The sequence below is a fragment of the Saccostrea echinata genome, unplaced genomic scaffold (assembly GCF_033153115.1).
Source record: "Saccostrea echinata isolate AGI-Se365-2 ecotype Australia unplaced genomic scaffold, CSIRO_AGI_Sech_v1 ptg000025l, whole genome shotgun sequence".
NCBI classification, from domain to species: Eukaryota; Metazoa; Mollusca; class Bivalvia; order Ostreida; family Ostreidae; genus Saccostrea; species Saccostrea echinata.
Window position 1 is genome coordinate 21,195,086 of NW_026889774.1, and position 16,047 is coordinate 21,211,132.

The 16,047-nt window shown below is 31.5% G+C and overlaps 1 protein-coding gene across 1 annotated transcript; it reads right to left on the reverse strand.

The window, feature by feature from the left end:
• Nucleotides 1-1,013: 1,013 nt before the first annotated feature.
• LOC133192149 (protein SCAI-like) lies at nucleotides 1,014-15,957 on the reverse strand. Its single transcript, XM_061328037.1, has 15 exons — nucleotides 15,760-15,957; nucleotides 12,663-12,758; nucleotides 11,491-11,577; nucleotides 8,376-8,474; nucleotides 7,801-7,897; nucleotides 7,277-7,375; nucleotides 6,994-7,146; nucleotides 6,528-6,650; nucleotides 4,884-5,064; nucleotides 4,655-4,751; nucleotides 4,443-4,524; nucleotides 4,104-4,176; nucleotides 3,022-3,195; nucleotides 2,560-2,660; nucleotides 1,014-2,322 (listed from the first exon to the last, which is right to left on the reverse strand). The coding sequence occupies exons 1-15, from the start codon at nucleotides 15,867-15,869 to the stop codon at nucleotides 2,164-2,166; spliced, it is 1,731 nt and encodes a 576-aa protein (XP_061184021.1). The 5' UTR covers nucleotides 15,870-15,957; the 3' UTR covers nucleotides 1,014-2,163.
• Nucleotides 15,958-16,047: the final 90 nt, after the last annotated feature.

Below are 16,047 nucleotides of genomic sequence, written 5' to 3' on the forward strand. Positions count from 1 at the left end.
TTTTTTGAAAATGCAGACAACTGTAGTGTGTATTTCATTTATTATCAAGAAAATATCAAAACAACAAAAATAATAAATATATTCCATAACAAACAACAGAAAATTTGCAGAGACAAAGGAAAAGTCATGATATTTTTTGTAAGTTCATGGATGAAAGTTCTTTCAGTCAGAAAAAAATTGTCATAAAATACCTCAAATCCGTGTAAATTATTTTCTAATGTCATTTTAGTTTTGAAAAAAATATTTTCCTTAAAGTGTTTGCTCAAATACCATACAAGAATACCAGGTTATGCTGTACTGTGCAGAAATATACAACATGTGGTGTTGGAATGTGAAATATACATTTACCCCCTGCAATGCATATACAATTTAAATGGGCAGAAAATGAAATTGGATGAAAATTTAAGTATAATCTCAGTGAAGGTTGGTTGTACAGTGTATCATGATGGCAAGAAATCAGCCATCATATCATGCCTGATCATAAGAAAATCTAAGGTGGCATAACAGTGGTTAATAGCATTAGCTTGGTATACTGAAAATGGGAGTTTACTGGTAATCCTAGAAAGTTCTTTTTCTTTCTTGATTTTATGGTAAAAATGCTAATTTTTACCTAATCATGTATATTTTAGGTTTTGGTACCAATTAATACCTCCTTCACTAAAGACTACTTTAAAACCATAAATAAATTCTGAACAAGCTACACACAAAAATTTATAAGATGGTAACTTTTTACACAGCAGAAATTTAAATTAATTGAAGAAATGCATTTCATTCTTAAAAATAAATAAAACACATTTCTAAACATTGTAATTCAAAGATTCTGCACATTTTAACCAGGACTTGACTTCAACAGGCTTCAAAGGACAGTCTATAACACTGACTTGTCAGAAGTAAAAGTTTTTCAATAGCTATTGTGTCTCTCGTAATTGGCAAGGAATTAGAAAGTGTAAAAAAAAAAAAAAATTTAAAAATTTAAAATACAAAATAAATATACTTCAAAAATGAACATACATAGTAACATAAAGCACCAACACAAAATGTAGTACAGAAACTTCAGACCAGACGAAAATATACATGTATAATGTAAAATAGGCATTTCCTACTTTTCAAATAATTCCACCGAATTCCATATAAAAAAAATAATATTACAACAAAACATAATCTATTAAAACAACTTTGGGGGAGGTCCATAAATATGTATGAAGCTTGTTTATTAAGTAGATTATGGATTTCTAATTTTGTATCTTTGTCACATTGGATTTCTTATTGTTCTCTTTTTATATTGTTTGATCTATATCTATTAAAACAGAAGTTTTTATATATTGATATCATAATGGCCCAAAACAAAAGCTCCTCTGAAAGTCTGTATCTTCCTGTACGGTTTGTATTTAAACTATAAGTGGTTTATCTTAAATTGATACAGAAGACACAGAAATATATAATTGCGTAGTACACATTAATAAAATGTGCTTTCCATTTATAATTAAGAGATATTTTGTACATGGTTGTGTTTGTGATGTACATGTATTTAATTCTCAAAATACATGTGACAAAAGTTGGTCAACATTTAATGCCACATCTATAAAGTTGTCTGTGCAAAGTTAAATTTTTCTACAGAAAATGCAATGGCCTATAATTACAAGTATATTCGGATGTGTACAGGTATATTTGATTCAAATTACTAATAGCATACACTTAACACACACATCATAAGCTGGAGACTAGTGAATTATAATCACATGATTATCACAATGCAAAAAAAAAAAAATGTCATCCTTATCGCTCTAGATTGTCAAAAAATTATTTGGTTTTAATTAAAATAAATATTACATTAAAGATTAATATACTTGCACATAAAAAGCCTGATAATATTGTATTCATCAAATTGTAGATGGAGTACATGTAATAATTTAGTAGTCATCAAATACATATAGTGTATATATAGATTTTTTTTTTACATACATGTATTATGCTTTGTCATGCACACAACTTTTTTAGATACTAGTAAAATTTGTTTTCTTTGTGTTCTTATTATTCACTCTTCAAAGATAAACACGACTAAAAGTATGCAGAGTAAAAAAAAAAAAAAAAACAATACACAAATTTTGAAGAAAAAAAATCTCTCTGAGCAAATTATTAAATTCCTAAGAATCTATTTCAAGGTTACGTTGCTCCATGCAGATCTCCTTCCCCAGGTTCAGCAAACAAAGTTCTATTGTCCACTACCGTGGCTAAGTCAAGAACTACTTTATATAAGGTGGGATGCTCCAGGATTTCATCGGTTGGTAGCAGTGGTGAACAGGTTGGGTAGAAATTTGGTCCCTGGTGTAATTAAAGACAAATCAACTCACTTCTAATTAACAAAATGATTGTCCATTTTTACTAGACAAAATGTAAAGTAACATGTCATCTATAGACTTTGATACATTATAGCTTTTCTTCAGATTGAAAAGATCATAATGATTTAAAAACCTTTAGCCATTCAGGATCATTTGGCCCCATAGAGGCTTTAATGAAAAGAAACGTATACTATCAGTTCTTACAAATAAAATAGTTTACCTTGAACCCTCTATGAAGTATCAGCACAATGTAGCAGAAGACGAATCGTAACATCAGCAACCTCAGAAAGTCATCACCGAAGAATTGGATATACATGTTATCTACAAAGATAAAGGGTAAATACTTAAAATCAAAACATTTCTATGCAAAGTACAGTTGAGCAGTTGGTTTGTTAAACTTCAATATCTCAAATACTATAAGCATGTTAAAGTGAGTTGAAAGTCTCAACTACTTTTTCAATATAATATCTTAATCATAATCTCTTGAATTCTTGGATATCTACCAGTAGAATTTTTTTCTCAGCCCCATCACTTTCAAATTAACAAATTTGACTTTATTTGGAAAAGTTCCAAAGTGCAGTCTTTTCTTCAAATGATTCATCATGACCTTATATATTCCAGATGATAAATATGAATGAAAGTACTATAACTGCATATAAGTATTAATTTTTGCAGTACACACCTAGTTTTTTAGACCTGGAAAAGAGTTTGGATGTTTCAGCCATGAACTTGTCGATGACCCCAGTGCACTTGTCCCAAAGGTCAACAGGAACTTCATAGATATTACAAACATAGCAGAATGCCATCAAAGGGTCATGTAGAAACATTGTGAAGAGGTTTCCTCTCCTGTGCTTGTCTGTAAGGAGGAAAATGCATGTAAATGTACAACCAATTCATGTTTAACATATTTTCACAGTAATTCTTTGTTAAATTTCGTTTCTATGTACAGTAAAACTTGTTTAGTACAAACATGGATATAGCTAATTCACAGATATAGCTAAGTTTTTCAGCATCCTCAGCGAGATTCTGTACAATTCTTCGTAAAATTTTACAGGTATAATGAATTCTAATATAAAGAGTTTACGGATGTATTTTGAGTCTCGTAGAGATTGAAAATAGTGAAATTAACATCTTTTATAACAAATTTTCAAAGATCTCAAAATTTGAAATATTGAACTGACTTTCTTTTCTCGTTAAGTATTTACATATAAATTCAGTTCATAATGAAACCTTAATTCTTCAAGGTTTGTTTTGCCTTAAATGCTTCCCTAATATATATTGGTAGTAATACTTGAAGGAGAACATGTATATTCACTATATATACCTTTATGAATTCGTTATACGAGTATAGTGAAGTACAGTTGAATTTCGGTATCTTAAACACTGATATCTCGAATACCATGGATATGTCAAAAGTGATTTGGGTGTCCAAACCCTTATTTTTAAAGTATTTTACCCTCAATATCTCGAATCCTCGGATATCTTGGAAGTTTGGAGGTTTGACTGTAAATTCACAGGTCCCTGGGACTTCATTATAACCGATTTTTACTGTGTATATATATATATATATATATATATATATATATATATATATATATATATATATATATATATATATATATATATATATATACATATATACTGAGTGCTTTTTCTGCTTCTTTACAGAAATAAATATTTTTGAATTAAAAAAAAAGTGAAAGATACTTTATTAGTGAGAGGGATGGGGGGGGGGGGGGGGAGGGCTGAGTGTTGAATACTGACCTTGCATGGTTGGTGGTGCTCTTTCTGGAGACAGTAAACATACTACAGGCTGCCCAAACAAGTTTGGAATATTCTGGAACAAAGGAAGCAACTCTTGAGTTAATATCAATAACTACATGTTAAGTGTTTAACAATGTAACACCTTGCCATATAATTATACTTTAAAAATTTTCTATATGCACTTGGTATTTTTGACTTATTTTTTGAATATGCTGATGCATGTTGTATTTACCTGTCAATGACCCTAATCCATGATTGTATCATATACTTCATAATCTCACATTTACAACTGTGTGTAATTCCACATGCATCATAATAAGACAACAAAAAGTTGCTCACCTGGAATGAGGAACTGTTGTCACTGTCGACAATTACAAATAAAGGCTTTCTTGTGTATGGATATAGATCTCCAGGATGTAAGCTACAATAACAGCAATGGTCTAGCAATAGTATTTGTATATGATTTGGTTTGGCAATAGTATTTATATATGATATGATTTTTGGTAAAACGTAATTCTACTTGCTAATCCTATAGTCACTGAACGACTTACCAGTGAACTTCTTTGAGATGTCCCAGTTTTTTGGTTCGTATGATCTCCTCTCCTTCCCTCCTAGAATTAGTGACCACACCCCCTAGGTCATAGGCAGCTTTAAAAATTCAAAACAACCAATTTCAGCAGACTCGCATAGAAACCAACAAAAGCACTTTCTTATAACTCACATTATGGCTATGATGGAGTTGCAACAAAAATAAGAGGTTATCCTATTTTTAACACTTACGGTCATCTCCATGTTTCATGTTAGTGGGGCTGCCATCTGCAGAGATATACAGGAGTATTATACCGGTAGGTGGAAGTTCTTTGAACCCTGAGGCTAGGAATGTGTTCAGCTGGCTGTACGTTGGTTTATACAGGAGGTACTTGTGAGGATTTTCACGTCGATTGTTTCTCTCACCATTTTCCTGTATCAAAGCAACAGAGTCATCATACTACAAATAATTTTTGGAAAAAAGAATATCACATAACAGATTCCCAATTTTTTCAGGATTTTCCAGGTAAAAATTGTAAATATAAAACTACAATAACATTCATATGTTATTCATCTAATAATTGCAGGCCCACACTAAGTTTATATAAGGACAAACAACATCCAAAAGTTGTGTATTGGAATAACACTTTTCAAAATGTACCTGCATCACCTCACTAATGTCATTAACCTGAATTTACTCAATGAGAGGAGCAAAGCCTAAACATTATTTTGACAATGCAACTGGATTTTATCGCATTTTTGAATTTTTTTTTTTTTAACTAATCTCATCTTTTTAAAAATATATTCCACATTTCAGTTCAGAGAACATATTTCTTTTCCAATATCTGAAAAACAGATTCATTTGAAAGATTTGATTCATAAATTTCCAGTAACCTACCAATAAAATTGTACCGAATTTAAATGAATTACATTATGTATCTTAAAACCAAAATAAAACCCCACAAAATTATTTCACAGAAGCAAAAGTTACTAAAGCTTGACATGAAAAAATTAAATTCTCAAAGAACTGAGCAAAATTGTTAGTGCATTAAGTTAACATTACAACATCATCCTGAATTTGGTTAACATACAAAAAGCTATCACATGTATATCAAATTAATTTACCTCTTTTTTCATATAAGATGGCAACAACTGGAATGAGATTTTATATTTCTTACAATTTGGAATTCTGAGTCGGAATTAGGTTTTTTTTTTTTGCAAGGAATGCTGAATAATAGCTAGCTCAAAGTATGCTGCATGATGGCATAGTATAAGCTGTATAATGGTATACAGTACTGATTACACAATGCACTAGCAGAAATGGCATAATGTGTTGTATAATGGCTCACAGTATGCTGCATGATGGCATAGTATACTGTGTAATAGCACAGTGTCTTGCATATACTGTTTTTAACAAGCACTATAGAAGCTCCAGTGCAGATATATGTACACTGTGCAAGCACGTATTACATATATACAGAAAAGTTTAAATTGATTAAAAGTTTACTGTATTTACTCCAAATTTTAGACTGAGTGGAAGGTTTAGAGAACTTTTTCTTGTTTAGGACTTATTTCTGTGCTTGCTTTCCATCAATGAGCAAATGTGTGAGGTGTGACTGAATTACCTACACTGTACAAATATTCAAGGTGTGAGGTATGACTGAATTACCTACACTGTACAAATATTCAAGGCTTTTAAAATTGCTGGAATTACTGATACAAGTACATATAATATATATTCCTTGGGCTGGTATCAAAGGATTGTAGATTTAACTAATTTATTCACACAGGACTGATTCATTCTTAAGTGTAAAGACTTACTAACTTTAATCAATATGACTGTTGTCTTCCTGGGATTTCAGTGTAATGTACATATATTACTTATATATTACTTACATATGGTGGTCTCCCAGGAGCTGGGGAGGCATCATAAATTTGATTGGATAAATCTTCCTGGGGTTCCCTCTCCAATGTTTGTAACATTCTAAACATGTCCAAGGTCAATTCACTGTATTTCAGCTGCAAAAATAAAACACCCATTTTGACAAAGAATCACCGAATGAATGCCCAAATCAATGTCTGGTCAATAATTCCAAAAAGAGCCATGAGATGTCTGGGGTAGAAATAGCTTAAATTAATGAATAAATCATTTCCGTTTTACATTTTGTGTGTTTTTTTCTCCAGATAACAGCTGTATACTTTAAGGTACACATAGTACATATTCTTGCAAGAGGACAGGGTCATGCAAATATGTGCATATTGTTATCAACATATTGAAGTATTTACTACATATGTAGTATACTAACCTGAACTCTCAGAGATTGAAATGTTCACCACACTCAATATGAATCCTATATATTACCTGTTCTGAAGAATTCCCTACTATCAAGATTTCCTGGAGTCTGAGAATAGCTGGGGTGCCCTTTTCCAGAGGAGGAGTATTTAAGGGGGTCAGCCTATGAGACAGAACAATGGGGGTACCATCATGGTCCAAAACTCTCACTGTGCAGTCAGCCTTCAAGATAATTTAAGTAAAATTACAACATTCAGGATCAGAATATCTAGTTTCAAGAGACATAACTATTTTATTACATAAGTAAACCATGTCAAAAATATTATAATCAGATTTCTGGCAATGAACATACATCTTCGAATTCTCTTATTTCTGAGAGAACAGTTTTCCATTCATTCTGGTCCTCTGGTTGGTAGGTGGAAGTGTAGTCATCTATCTGCTTGCCAAGGTCCTACAAACACAACCAAAGACAGACAATATACCAGGTTATGAGGCAGAGATAACATATTTTAGATTTTACCTTTATGCATTTATTCATTTGCAAAAGGACAATTTTACTTATAATACATTCATAAAACTCTTTCTAGGGAGACTATTCTACTGTTTACAGCCCTTTGAAGTTACACCTATTTAGTCTTTGTAGTAAACTTATCACAGATCTGTTTAAGTTCAAGCTCCTAAGCTTATATCTCCTTTAATATAATTAAAATTCCTAATTTTAGAGTCTTGCTAGAATTTACAATGTGGCTATGCCCATTATAACTCACCTTACACCTGTTTACAATCCTCTGACAAATTTACAAGACACCTATAGCTACTAAAAGTCCTTCTAATGAACTTTTAACACACCAACTGTTAACGATCTAGCTGACTTACTCTCTCTAGGTCCTTCACAAGCTTCATCTTCTTCAGCAATAAACAAACTAAAATGAATCTGGCATAAAAACGGAGCTTCTTGACCATCAGATCTGGCCTGTAATAAAATAACACCTGTCTGCATAAATTAAACTCTTAATCTTGCTCCCAATTTCAGTTCATTTCCCCATCTGACAGATTATCCCCCTTCTTTCAATCCAAAGTCAAAGATTTTTTAAAACTGGAATACGTTATTCATTAAAATGATAATTATGGATTTTTAAATAATTCACTTCTTACTGTAACGCCCCATTTGATTGAATAAAAAATTTACTTTATATCATATAAACTTTGTTGCCTATGTCATAATGACTTGCATCAAATATGCTTTATATTACATTTAAATTGTGTACAGTTTGAAGTCAATTTATAAGGGTAATCATCTTAATTTCTTATAATAAATGAATGAAAATTGAACAGTTTACAATTTTTATAAACTACTTTGTGGTTTATAAATGAAACTGCCCCCTCCCAGTTTATACCGCATAAACTGTGTAGCTATTTTAAAAATTCATTCCTTAATTAGGATACAGTACCTTTCCTCTTTGCTGGCCCTGGAATAGTACCCTCTCTGACGAATAGCTGAGTAGAAGTTGAAGGATTCATTCAGGTAATTAGTTTCACTGGTTCTCAAACTACAAACATATCAAATGCTACTGAATGGATGGAATTTCTTCAAAAATCTTCATTGCAATGATATTTCACTATGGTTAACATGTGGGATATTATTACAAACTGTAACAGACTTAAATGTTAACTAACAAAAACATTTTTTTCCAGTGATTATCAAACTTTTTTATACTACAAATTGCATTTCAAAATAATCTAGGTATTTGCTACATTCAAATTACAATTTTCTGCAGTCTATATAACTGATGCTGTTCATATTACAAATTGGGAAATATACCATGGATTACTGTTTTCAACTCTCTGTATAACTGATGCTGTTCATATTAAAAAATTAGATAATTGAAACTGTTTATTCTACATATTGTGTTTTGTAATGGTCTAGATATCTAAAATTCTTGCAATTTAGTGTTAATGTAGAGGTGTGAGAGTGTGCAATCTCTCTCTCTCTCTGTGAAAAAAAAAATGATTTTAGCTAGAATTCTTAATGATCTTTGTGTTGGGTTGTAATTTATAGTTTGAAAAACTTCTATTCATTATAACACTGTAACATAACAATTCCACTTAATGTACCTGTATACCGACACACCAATTACCCTCTTAAGTGTACTCTCTGTATCATGATTTAAATGTTATTCGGTTAAAAACTCTTTGAACTTAACACAGAAAGCCTGTTGTTTACATATATTCCCATTATAGTCTGCATGTCAGAGTTGTGCATGAACAATATTGATTTATACTTTTATTCAACATAAATAATTCAAATGTATTCTTTGATTTCAACTCAGAGAAAAATGATAAAGCTTATTATATACACAAAATAAGTCAATAAATCATCCAATTTCCTCACAAATATTATGAAAGGGATCTGTTAAAAGCAACCTGCAGGTACATTGACATGTAGATGGGCAGCATCTATCAGACAAAAATTTATTGGAAAGCTTCCACATGCAAGCGGTTTGGGACTTTCAGAGATGCATTTTACTATAGGACATATACACTTGCTAAACAGATTGTCATTTATAATAGAGTGCACGTACATCAAATTGTAAATTACCTAAAGACTAGAGAAATGAGATATTGGCAATATGCTTTCTATTTCATAAAATTAAAGAAACAAGATGTGTTTGTGAAACACTGATGCCCCTGTATGGAGCTAATAGCGAAAGTATAAGTTTTTCAAATGTAAAGAAATGTAAAGAAAGGTCTTGTCTCAAGAAATATACCTATGAAATATGAAAGCCCTAGCACCAACCATTCAGAAGTTATGGCCAAGGTTAAAGTTTTTTCAAAAGTATGTCAAACTCCAAGGTCAAGGTCAAAGGTCAAAATTAATGGTGCTGAAGGGAAGGTCATATGACACAAGGAGTAGACATGTGAACTATGAAAGCCCTAGCATCAACCATTCAAAAAGTTATGGACAAGGTTAAAGTTTTTCAAAAGTAGGTCAAACTCCAAGGTCAAGAGAAAAAAAAACTTTTGGTTCCCAAGGAAAGGTCTTCTCACAAGAAATACACATATGAAATATGAGAGCCATAGCACAAACTGTTCAAAAGTTATGGCCAAGGTTAAAGTTTGGTAAAGTTTTGCAGAAGTGGTTCAAACTCAAAGGTTAACAGGTCAAATATAATGATATCCAAAGAAAGGTCTTTCACAGAAATATGCATGTGAAATATGAAAGCCATAGCTCCAACCAATAAAAAGTTATGGGCAAGGTTAAAGTTTTTGCGGACAAACAGACAGACAGGGCAAAAACTATATGCCCAGAGCCCCCTGAATCTTCAATTACGGGGCGTAAAAAAAGCTTAATCATTTTTTTTTTAAATTTAAAAGGATTAAAACCACAAAAGTAGATTTCAGTGAGATTTTAGTCTTTACCTTACACTCATTATACAGCCCCCCCCCCCCCCCCCAATCAAGGACATGACACAATCCCTAATAACACAATATTCTGCGTGTGCAAAATTCCCCAGCCCCCTTCAAGGTCATGACACAATCCCCAATCACACAATATTCTGTGCAAAATTTCAGAATCTATTATTATTATTGTCTCTCTGTACTAATTTAAAATACACACATATTGATAAACACAATGACCTTTATTGTAATAGAAGGCCGGTAATTAAACACTACTGACAGGTGTTACAAACTGTCCCAAGACCTAATCTAATGGGGTCTTTTTCCCAAGGGTGTATCAAGTGTAAACTGCAGATACTTAACACAAATACAACCTACACTTAATAAAATACTTAAATTTAAGTCATATTTTGCACACAGTACCTCTGTACATTTAGTTTCATTTAATATTAAGTGATTATAGCTTGACAATTTGGTTCTGGTCAATTTGTAGAACATATATGTGCATTGAAATATTTGTGTGTACATGCATCTAATATGTATCATAAAATTTTTTCTGGCTCATGCAATGCCAAATTGTCATGTACAGCATAAAACTGAAAAAAAAAAATAATTGTTTCCTCATCATAAGTCTAATTGATGATGGAAATGTAAAAATAATGCTGATTTCAAAATTGTAGACTTGCACTCATTAATTTATCATTACATCTCTAAAAGCAAGCATGGCATTTAATCATACAATGTAGTAATATATCAGAATTCATTGCAGCATTGACTATCACTGAGCTACTGATTATTGATTCACAGCACATGTATTAGAGTAAATACCCTTAATCAACACAAATATAGGAGCTCACACAAGCACTCAATAAATTCCCTTGATATTTTGTAAAAGGTTGCAAAATTTCTAGATATCTGAACAGGTTTTTGTTGTACCCCTCTCAGATCGATAGATTTGAGTGAAAATTCTGTTTTTCACTGCTGGATAACAATAGATAAAAATATATGTACCACTTCATCATGATATTCATAAAGTAGGAAAGTCAATATGTTGTCATAGAGTTCCTCACAAATGTTATGAGGCTCTCCTGAGAGCACCCGCAGGTGCCTCGGTGTAAATGTGCCACTGTGTCACACAACATTTAACATTCTGACACTTTGACTTACTAGTAATGGTAGTACAGTTGACCAATTTTGGATGCTACTTCTCCTATCTGCCACCTCTTCAAGCCATATTTGGTATCCAAAATTTGTCTGCAATTACATTGTAAAAACCATTACAATCATTATGTCAAAACAAACACTAAATTTTTTTTTATCTAGAAGGATATACTTTTTCTGGTTGTTTTTTTGGTTGAAAAAAAAAATGTATTAAATACACCCTAAAGAGCTAGGTTCACTTCATGCATAAAATGGCCCTGTCCTTATATCAATTAATTGACTATCACTCTCTGTCCCATTTCATATGTCAAAATTAAGTAGAGACTTACTGCTCCCTTGTCCTATAACAAAATTTCTTTTTGAGAATCCAGGTATCGTAAAACAGGCTTTGTGAAAATGCAATGTTCTTGAATTTTGCAGAAAACAGACGTATTTGACTACCTTCAGCAAAGAATTAAATTATGAGCACAGCCCTCGATCCAAAAAATTAAAGCATGTTTTATGATCTTCAGAAACAGATCTTTCATTATGTAATTGCATATTTTGGATCAGAAGTTGTGCTCCATATGAAATTTTGAAAAATACTTCAAATTAAGGCCATTTTTAAAGGATTTTACAGGATATGGTAAAAATGACACATTTCATGACCTCAAAATGCATTGACTAGAGAGAAAATTATGTCATGTTCAATAGAGACACGGTCACCAAGGGTCCAAGTGATAAATACTGAATTGTCAACCAAAACTGAGGAGTTTCGATTTTTCAGAAACTCACAGGGCCACAAAAGGCCCTAAGTGGCCCTTGCTCTTTAACAACCTGTCATATCTTTTCCCAATTCAATATTGAAGCCTCACTTCTTTTTCCAAAAGACAGCAAAAATGGTGGCTCAAGCATTAAAGCAATCTCTTCTTCTAGGGAAGATTTTAATTAGGTATGACCCTTGGCCTACATGTAGGAGTACATGTAATATATTTTTGTCTATGGGCACATTACTTTATTTTCATATTTTTATTCAGTAAAGCATCCTTTCAATGAAAAAACAATGTGCTGGAAATGTATGGTCAACCTTGACATATGAGTTGACCTTGCAATAATATGACAGAAAGTATTGATCTTGACCTTACATTGATGAATATAAATGACTCTAAAGTTTTGGCTGATATCAAAGTAGTGGTTACCTATGTTGCTGTTGAAATTTCCAGAGCTTTGTGTAAACATCAAAAGTTCTGCCAAAATATGACTGCCACTGTTTGTGTCCATACTGAGGAAGGTCCCTGCAGAAGAAACAATCATATGTTAAATATGTACTTTAGATAGCTTAATTTTATCGACACTTCATTTTTGGAGATTGCTGTTTGATATCGTTAAGCAAGACAAATTTTTTATAAATTTAGGTCACTGCTCTTTAGAATCCTTAATAATACTTATTTATAAATACCCGAGAATGAAATTTTCATGAGCAGACAGTCGCGTATAATTACCCGAAATAAAATGCTCATGAATAAAATGTGATTTACAGTAATAAAAGATTACAAAGGTCATCTTGACAGGGATCAATATTAATGATTGTCCCATTGCCCAGGGCAAGTAAATTCTCAGTACAGGCAAGTAAAACTATCAATATACCTGTCCAATTTAGCAAGTGAATACCGGTATTTCCGATCAAAACAAACATAGTTTGTAAATGTAACAATAACTTGAGCACTTCATTTCCACCAGGAGCTGAACATTATTTCCCTCAGTAGCTTGTTCATTCAATAATCGGGTTTGTTATTCTGTTTTCTTTCAGTTAAATAAAATTACGCTCTCAAACAGATGATTTTGTTATAATCTTAATTCTTAATATGAAATTAAATACTATAATGTAGTTAATTGTTCACTTACAGAATAAAAGACCACTTATACTCGGCGTATGGCGTATCCTGATCATGATAATTAAACTTTCCTATTTCAGGTGTACAAAAAATCCAAAAATGAACTAAAGGACTAGGGATGGGTATCGCCAAAAATTTCATATCGCGATATATTATGATTTCCCCCTAAAATATCATGATTATATCATTATATTTTTACAAGAATTTTTTTTGCAATGATTTTAAATGAATATTCATAATTTTTCCGAAAAATATGCTGGAAAAACATAACTTCACTTTTTTTTTTTCATTTTTGAGTTACATAATATCAAGCAATTTTGGATGCTAGAATGCTGTTCTTTTACCGTTTTCATTATTTTTTTTTTTTACACTTCCTGTAATTGTAATTTGAAAGATTGAACAAATAAATGAATGATTTCTGGAATTTATAACTTTACCTAAATACCGGTATTTTAGTCTCCATATCATGATACGTAACACGCAATTAAAAATCACGATTTACTGGTAAAATCGCACATCCCTATAAAGGACCCTACTAATATTGAAAAATATTTTACTGTGAATTTTATTTGAAAAAAAAAAAAAGAACAAATCAGAATTTATTGCTGCATGGCAATCAAGTTTAAAATGTTTAACTGACAAGGACAGTGATTTTAATTACTATATAAATTGCAAGTAAAAAAGATTAAACCAATTTCAAGTATGCAGGTTATACCATAAACTCTGTCTCATGACTTAAAAAATATGAAAGAATACAACTTCCCGTCATGTTTGATTATGCCTACTGGTAAGAGAATTTAGTGGAATGAATTTTTTGTGCAGAATGTTTTAAAAAGCTGTTCTTTGAAAAAAAAAATGTCTTTGAAATGTTGAATAATATTTAGTAGCTAGTAAGTGTCATGCTATATAGGGTTGAAAAATGTTTAACAAATGGGGAATTTTATATGTATTGCTGACATTCTTTACTAAAAATGTTACAACATTAAGGTATGATTTCTAGTCAGCTGGTAACCTAACTCAAACTGATCCTATCTGCATCTATTCAAACCCAAAATGTCATTAACCTACTGGCCAATGGTCCAGTCATAGCCATTACTCTGATAACAAGCTGACTCTGGGTTATAAATAGGGAGATATGTCTTTTTCTGGAAAAAAAATTAGAAATTTCTAATGTTCTAAAAATTCTATGTCTAACAACAAAATTAATTGAAATTAAACTTAAAAATGTTAAAATAATGAAAAGAAATAGTGTCAGAATTCTTGTATAAAATCTTGTATCAAAAACTTGAGTACTGGTGACCCACAATGGACAATGAAAAATGATCTGGATTGTGATACTTTTAAGGTTCTCATTCATGGAAACAATAATTTGGAATACATGGTTATATAATCATTTTCAAATTTGATTCATCTTCAAATGTTCCAGATGAAAATAAAACTTCACATGTATATATATAAAAGAATTTTTTCAACAACATTATAAAATTGAGTAGGTAGCATCATCTTTCACCATTAGTGATAAATGCTTTGTGTCAGTTTATGATTTTATTTCAATTTAATGTGCAAATGAATAAAAATGTACATTGTTTCTCTTTATTTCAAAGTAAAGGTTTGGAGATCAATTGTAACAGGCTAGAGGTTGAAGTTTACAAACAAAATCTCTGTGTATCTAGAAACAATAATTTTTTAAATATATGATTTCTAAGTGGCTTTTTATCAACTGAGGTGGTCAATTTTGCCAGTAGCAGGTTCTTAGAGAACACACTAATGTATTGAAATATTAAAGTTACAAGTTAACATCATGTTTTATACAAGGGAGTCAATTTGAAGCTGAAGTCATGGCTAGCTAGCTTGTAATGACTGGAATTCAGGCTGTAGACTTTAAGGGTTGGAGTTGACATGGTTAAAGTTCAGTCAGGGCTCTGTTTGAGATCGTAACAGCTACATAGCTTAATGTAGCCACTACGATCTTGAATGATATGCTGGCCTAGCCATAACAAGCATTATTCATACAGTGTGTTCAATACGACCTAGATATCTAACGTAGCAGATAGGCTAGCTGCTACGATCTTGAACGCAACCCAGGTAACAAGTTGATATTACCAATCAAGTCAAAATTGGGAGTGCCTCTAATCTAATTAATAAGTAAAACTATCTGAAATTAAGTATTATCCTTAAGTATAAACAAAGAATAAATATGAATAGTACATTATTATTTGTTACAAAAATATTAAGTAGCAAATACAACGCACAGAATTTGATAATTTTAATTTTTAATGCACTATTGAAGAAGCCAAAAAGACAGAGGGAATTCGAGTTCAGTATGGGAAATCTAACTGAGGATCATTATCATAATTTATTTGTATTAAATTTCCAGATAACTAGTTGCAAATGTACAAACCTTAAACCATTGAACAATTGCTTTGATTTTTCCAGTAGATGACAGAATTCATTCACAATTTTCTTTTCGTTTTCATCCAAAACTGGAAGGCTAACATCACTTGTCGACATTTTGTTGTGGTAGCATCGCCAGCACTCTCCAATCCAAAAAGAAAGTAAAAGATTTACGAAAAAGAACAACACAATGTAATACAAGAACTGAACATTCGATTAAACAAGAATGAATATAATAAAATAATTTCTAACTTTTTGACTGATTGTTTTAGAGCTAACTAAAAACTGAAGTGAA

What these genes read in the sequence shown, in the direction of transcription:
- LOC133192149 (XM_061328037.1), bottom strand. Translation starts at nt 15,869, where the DNA reads ATGTCGACAAGTGATGTTAGCCTTCCAGTTTTGGATGAAAACGAAAAG. An exon ending in AGGGCCAGCAAAGAGGAAAG is followed by an intron (nt 7,898 to 8,375) that starts GTACTGTATCCT and finishes ATTTTATTACAG; the next exon opens with GCCAGATCTGATGGTCAAGA. An exon ending in TTGTGAAGGACCTAGAGAGA is followed by an intron (nt 7,376 to 7,800) that starts GTAAGTCAGCTA and finishes TTGTGTTTGTAG; the next exon opens with GACCTTGGCAAGCAGATAGA.